This window comes from Diadema setosum, chromosome 9 (assembly GCF_964275005.1).
Source record: "Diadema setosum chromosome 9, eeDiaSeto1, whole genome shotgun sequence".
NCBI classification, from domain to species: Eukaryota; Metazoa; Echinodermata; class Echinoidea; order Diadematoida; family Diadematidae; genus Diadema; species Diadema setosum.
This window is the reverse complement of record NC_092693.1, coordinates 22136749-22144185: the sequence shown is the minus strand read 5'-3', so window position 1 is coordinate 22144185 and position 7437 is coordinate 22136749. Positions and strand designations below refer to the sequence as shown.

The 7437-nt window shown below is 40.2% G+C and overlaps 1 protein-coding gene across 1 annotated transcript; it reads right to left on the bottom strand.

Moving 5' to 3' along the window:
• Positions 1-446: 446 nt before the first annotated feature.
• LOC140233239 (uncharacterized) lies at positions 447-7224 on the bottom strand. Its single transcript, XM_072313350.1, has 6 exons — positions 7213-7224; positions 6623-6695; positions 4794-4992; positions 2528-2739; positions 1921-2052; positions 447-736 (listed from the first exon to the last, which is right to left on the bottom strand). The coding sequence occupies exons 1-6, from the start codon at positions 7222-7224 to the stop codon at positions 447-449; spliced, it is 918 nt and encodes a 305-aa protein (XP_072169451.1).
• Positions 7225-7437: the final 213 nt, after the last annotated feature.

Sequence of the window (7437 nt, the reverse complement as noted above, 5' to 3'; positions counted from 1 at the left end):
CATGCAGTGCCAATATAATAATAGCTCGCACAAATTGATACATAACATTTGTGTTTGTGTGCATGGGGACGATCCGATGGTTCATACAACAAAAGGGTTTCGTACAATTATTTTTAACATTGTTAAACGTACTCTTCCACATTTACGTAGCATAATAATGTGTCTTTATATTTATTTGGATTGTTATCTTGAGAATTGCTAAAAACCGTTATTATGAAAAAGTGGACCTTTCAGAATTTGGGGGGGTGCGTACGCACCCGACGCACCCCCCCTGGCTACGGGCCTGGAACGCATAAGTAGGGCATCGACAATACAAATACAATAGTGCTTAAACTGTTAATACAACAGACATAAAAGTGAAACAGGACGACAACAATGTCCACAAGCTGAAGAAAGTGATTCTGAAAGAGATATAAACTCTCCAGTTATCCATGAAATTTGTCCACTTATTCCAATTTGATTTCTCGCTGACTACCACCACCATGACTACGTCTGAGATCTGACACTGAATTCGACTTCGAGGCGCGGTCGCAAGTCCAAATCCGCCGACACAGCCCACGGGATCGCAGCGGGCATAACCAGCCGCAGTCCCCGCAACTCCGGTGTCGGAGACAACCACAGAGCCACACCAGGTAGCCCGGCCGCCAGCAGCACCAGTAGGTGAGAAAGAGGAGGGGCAGGGCGAGTACAGCGGCCACGTAGACCAAAGGTCGAAGGTCAGGGGTCGTGTATATCACTGCCGAGTAAAAAATAAAGAAATAGTTATTCATAAAGTTGGTGTTTCTTCATGCATGATCCTTGCCTTTGAAGCTGCTTTTCGTTCTTCTATTATCTTTATGATAATATCAATCATATAAAACAGTCCCAAATGACAATTTATTTCTTCTCATCTCTGTTTTCTTCTTATTGTCATTATGACAATAATGTATACCTCAAAATGATCCCCACATAGTCCCTTGCCTCCTCCTTTATCCTCTTCATCCCATCTTATATTTCAATGATAAGATGCACTCCATGTGAGAAGCATAGCAGCGTGGTAGAGAACTTGACATTTTGAGCATGTTGCAAACTCTGAATGTGAGAGTATACAAGACAGTGTATTGCGGAGATTGTTGGATGTGCGTGTATGGAGCGCATATCATGAGAGGGAGCGCAATATTTTGCGACATAATCAATTCCAAAGAGATTATTCCCGTTGTGCTGCTTACCTGCGATGTTCAGTCTCGTGTTTTGCGCACAAATTTTAAAAGTCCTTTGATATTTCTCAAGTTTTGCACAAGTTTTTGACATGTTCGATAACATTCCATTTTAAGCATGTTGCCAACTCTCGGGGATGTTTCATAGCATATGTTACTGGCTTTCAGAGGATGTTGGACAAGTTAGTATTCGAACATTTTGCAGCGACATGCTCAACCAAACCCTTCAAGGACCACCCTAGAAGTAAAACAGAAAAATCTTTGTTCTGCGAAAAGTCAAAAGACGTCTTTCATGACGCTCTAGTCTTTCACTCTTCTCCTTGTTGCTCCCTTTATCCGTTGACCTAAAATGACAATTTTATTCACTCGCGTGTTCATCTCCTTCACCGATCTCTTTCTAGTCTCTAAACTAGCTTTTTATTTGAGACTTCACATCTATATAAGTCCATGCCGCCACCCTCTTCATGTTTCCAGTTTATCACAGGGTCAAAGTTTCTGTATCTATGTACGCATTAATGCTTGAACACCTTTTCATAGCTATGATAATGGCAAAATGCATGCGTGGCTTAATTTACAGATTAAACAACATTTTGTGGTCTGGTCTTATCATATTATTCAAACTCATTTAAGGGAGATTTTCAACACTTGTTTTATTTTCAGCCTTGCATTCTTTGTCTGTCTGTCTGTCTGTCTTGCAAAATGATGGGCGGAGGCGCTGCTATACCTGGACAGTCGACGTCGGTTTGGTCGCTGTAGTCTTCGTTGCCGCAGTTGCTGATTCCCTGGTTGTCGCACGTCACTGCGCTGTTGATGCATCGACGTGTTGTAGTACATGTAAACGAGGAGCAAGATGTGTCTAGATGAGAAAGAAAAAACACACAACAACAACAAGGGTAGTGAGTCTAGGGAATGTGTGTCAGAAGATGGTAGCTGAGACGCAGAACAGCGTTAGAATGATACGCAGCATAATACGGTATACTGTATACTGCAATATTGTTTTTGTGAATTGTGGCTCAACTAAAACAAATAAGATTCTTATTCTTTAGAAGTATCGTGTGATGATACCCCATTTGAATCCCCTATTTTTCAATAACAATGAACGCTGAAAATCATTGCTATCAATACTTTTCAGACTGCTGCTTTCATGCAAACATGGCAAAGATACATATTCCATCGTTTTCCTAAAACTTTCGATTTTATTTTCACTATAACTCCGCAGTTCATTCATACCCAACGCGTCAGTGGTTTGGTTTCACAATTAACAGTACTTTATATCATCACATGCATCATCATCAAAACAATTATTGGATGGAAAATGATCACGTGACTACCATCGGAAAATGCCGTAAAGACAGCTTGGAAGTCGACAACGCTCTGGGATCCCGACGCTTTGGTTTGCATCGTTAGGCTGCTCCCCGAAGACAGAGTCAGCGCTGGTCTGTCCGTGCCGCATAGCGTGCTACCAAGCTGGCTAGACGATGTGCTGTCCCCATCGAAAAAAGTGACGCTGGCGTGTGTACAGGCAGTGTTGTCCATACTGTACCTAGAAAGTGAAGTTGTAGATTTAACTTGTTTGTATGCATGTATGTAGGCCTATATGTAGGTTTGTGTGCGTGTATGTGTATGTATGTATAATGTAGTCGTAAATATGTATGCATTATGTATGTATAAGTATATTTCACGACATGTGTACGGATGGCGTTTCAGCCGATGGCAATTGAGAACAACTGAGAACCTTCTTTTTTGTTGTTTGTTTGTTCCCAACATCGCTCACACGCCTGACATTGCTATCAGCCCGAAGAAAAACATTTGCCTTTCCAGAAGATGTACGCTTAGAAAAAAGCACAAACGTAATAATTAAGACGTTTACTCAGGGACAGTAATGTGTGCAAAGAGACCGAAAGGGGAAAAATGTCCACGGGACATTATAATTATTAGATGATTAATTTACATCTGAATGTCGCAACGTATCAGTCATGAGATATATAGTAACCGTTGTCCGATTAGCTAAAACTTCGGCTGATGTATTGCTTTCATTTAATCGCGTTTCTCTTTACGTCAAACCTATCATTCCCCGAAGAGATTAAAATGACCTTTAACGTTTTCTGCACAACTCCCGGAATGAACTTGGTCGCACCGCTGAATCGAATTTATGTAACTACATAATCTGTTATATGACATTGGTGAGTCACATGAGTGAAGCTGCGTCCCGCCAAAGTGAAGAAGACAGGACAATCCTGACCAATCACGCGCTGCCATGGCATCGAGACAAACTTTCACATGTTTTTGCTTTGGAGGTTTTCTTTTTGTTTTTGTTTTGTTTTTTACCAGACACACATCGTGGTCCGTCGGGATCCAGGGTCGGAATCTTGTGATCAACTCCGGGAATCCACTCGTGATTTACCGCCAAAAGAATCATCTTGCCCTTGCCATAAACCAGAGATATTGTCTTGCCATAAACCAGAGATAATGTGTGTCACCATTGAAATTACTGAATATATAAATGTATTCTTCGTGTCTACTTGACGATCATAAAATCTAACATGGTTGCCCTGAAAGATAACTAAATAATTTGATTTGACTCCATCGCTGGATAAATTTGATGTAACTTGATTTAAAAAGAGTAACTTTATCAGTTAGGAAGCAACGAAAGAAAACTTAGCCAGGAGGGGTATACAAAGTTTAGCATTCTGTCACTTCTGTTTTTTTTTTTCATTCTTTTACGCCTGAGTGGATGAATACGATGTCGATGACGTGTCTTGGCATGTGTGCCTGTGATGTGGACGTGATGATTATCACAATGGATATTGAATTCAGACTGCTTTTTATTTCATTTCCAGTGCTGCCAGATAGTGATAAGCGCGTTTTTTCTCCTTTGACTTTATTTATTAAAGGCAAAAATAAAATCAGTCACATTTCAATCAATTTGGCACAATGGCGAGGGGTTAATGAATAAGCAAATGAAGGGATGAATCAGACCAGAACCGCAGCATCAAACCTTGTTCTACGTGACGTATACTCTTTCTAGCGCCGATGCAGTAAAATACTCAGCAGCACGGCTCGTTTTCTTTATTTGATATCAGTAACCATGTTTGTTTTTTGTTCAGCTCGTTTTCATGAAAAGAACTGGAGGAAATTATCTGCTGTCTGCTTTTCCAACCAAAATCATAGGCCTCAATGTCGAGATGAAATTATTAAGATGACAATGTTCAATCTATCAAACAAATGAGAAAAAAAAATGCATATATAAATGCATCATCAAAATATATAGTCAACATATCATATACATGACGTGTATAAGACATTAAGATGAAAACTTTGTCACTTTACAGAGCTGTGAAGAGGTGATTAAACGGTAGGTTTTCTGTTTTATTGTTTTCATTCTGTCAGAGTGACACTGGTGTATCATCATGTACCTGTTTCTCATTCTCACTGTACAAATTAATTGATGGTGAGTAATCTTTCCACACAGATATAAAGTCAATTTTGATAATATCAGTGCATGTTAGCGTAAAAGATACACGGAAATAGCATACTTGCTCCCAGTAGAATGAAAATCTATAACCTGCTAAGTTATGTAAGGACCTGTTGCCTAACCTTCGACTGACATCGAACCACCGGAAGTCCACCATGACCCGAGTGTAGGGGTCAACAGCCTGCATAAGGTAGGTGCAATCGATTGTGACATTATAGAGATCCAGGGCTAGCTGGTCGCTGTGAGATTCCAGGACCTTACTGTACTGATCCGTCCCTGCCTCCGTCACTAGGCAGGTGCCATCGTCAGATAAGAGGTAATCTGCAGACAAGGTAAAAAAAATGAAAAAAAAAAATGAAGCGATCATTAAAGTGCCGCTCTCAACCATGTTCAAATTGGCCATTATAAGTAGGATGAAATTAGACAAACATAATCGAACAGAAGATACCTGAAAGTACAGGTATCTTCATCACATGTTTCCTCAATGGCAGTCAGGACTATAGGGGCAAACACATCCACGCGGAATGTGTATACAAATATTCACAATTATGATGATAGGTCCATGTCCTTACTCGATAATGATATATAATGTAGTCAAGCCCTCCCCCTGTGCAACACAAAAACCCAATTTATATGAATTCATTTAATAAAAAACGCCACCCCCCCCCCAAAAAAAAAAAAAAAAGAAGAAGGAAGAAGTGAAATCTGTATGTAGTCCAGTGGCAATAAATGGCAATAGGCACAATGCTTGTAGTTTAGGGTAGGCAGGCCATTTTGGTGACAATGATAATATGGACTATATCTCATTGTCTTAACTACTGACCAAAAACTCCGCAGCCGACGAAAACTTCACCCTGCCCAAGTTTTCATCTCTGGAGAATTTTAGATAAAGAGAGCTGCTGTGGCTCAGTGGATATGACCACGGACTATCGATCACGACGTCTCATGGTTCGAGTCCCGTGGCTGTAACGGTTGCCCATGATAGGACTATAGACCAGGGAGATGGTATGGCATGTTATACTCATAGCCTACAAAGTCTTTCGGAGGGGACTGAATGCCGTCAATCCCTTGCTAGACGGCTTACTTATAAGATTTCATTCCTTCCCTATATACCAGTCAGGTTAAACAAATAATTTCGGATCAAAATCAAACGAGTTGATAGTCATCCCGCATACGAGTTAGTGGTCTTTCACTGCTTCAAACACCGTGTCAAACCATAGCCTTGTATACAAGGATTGAACCAACGCCCTTCTTGACACCATGTGTCCCCCCCCCCAAAAAAAAAAAAGAGAGAAAAATTAAAAGAAACCCAGAAAGCCACCCCCAAAAAAGCCTGTTTGCCTTGTACTGATGGTACAACTTGTCAGGAAACCTTTTTTTTTTTTTTTTTTTTTGGAGGGGGGGGGGGTCATGAAACTTTTAGAGCTATGTGCAGAATGTAAGTAAGAATATGAAATTGAGTGCATTCATTATTAGACATTCTCGGTAAGGCTGCAGATAAGGAAAGTCTCCTCGAGATGTTTCATCTTGTTAACAAACCTTACAAATCATGTTTTAGCTGCGTGTTCAAGATTTCAGAATTGGATTATCTTTGCTTTTGGACACTTTTCCTTGCAGTGCTAATGAAGGAAAAGGAATACTTTCATTTCTCACGACGGACTCCTTTTTCTATCAGTGTTGTGGAGCTGAAGTTACCTCTTACAAGAGAATAAAACTACATTGTATTAGAGTATTACTTGTGAAAATGATCTAATGTCTGTCGTGTCTATTACAGTTAATGACCTTATTCTCAAAGGGAAGATGAATATTTAATTCCCTTTTCAATCTCAGTAGGCATCCTTATACAATATGCATAATGCAGTCTGAAACTGCTGGTGGGAAGTGAATAGTGTATAAATGTAACAAAAGATATCGATAAGAACAAATCCTGAAAGCATTACCAACTGATTACCTGTCAAAATATCTGGTTGGTTGTCAGTGTCCGGGACAGTTCCCCTCGTCAAACATAGGTCACCTCCTCTGGGCTGAACGAAAATTACGAAGACACAAGGAATAATCAAACTAGTTTTTATCATCGTAACCGGGTATCTTCTGTCTTTAACGTCCAGGAGCAATATTTTCTACAGTACAATATTTCTCACTCAGTACTTCGTTTTGAAATCATAGGTGTTTGATTGCATGAGATTATCTTCTTTTTTCTCTTTTCGTGTCTCTTTTGTGGTGTGTGTTTCGGGCAGAGCCCTGAACAAAAACTAGGTGCTAGGCAACTCCAACTGAACGATTCGGAATGTGTAGACTTTGACTCCCTCTCCCCCTCCCTCCCTCTCCCTCTTTCTTTCTCTCTTCTCTCTCTCTCTCTCTCTCTCTCTCTCTCTCTCTCTCTCTCTCTCTGTGTCTCTCTGCCTCCTATAAACAACGAACTTTGTCTCTATGTTTACATTCGAAACACGTGACTGAACACGTGACTGAAGACAATCACTGCAGACGCTGCACACGACACACATGCACTCACGCACATGAACATTATTTTGATTAAGATACCTGGATATCCATGTTGATTATGATAGAGTATTGCATCATATGCATATAGGCATAATTCAGTCCTCCCTTCCCCCCCCCCCTCTCTCTCTCTAATCCATATATTTGAAGGGGCAAACCTGATATAATAGCATGAAAAGTAAGTGCAAATAACTAATATGTTACATTCATTTTTTTGGATTTGGATTAAGGCAGAGAGTTTATTTCATATATTTTGATGACGATGAT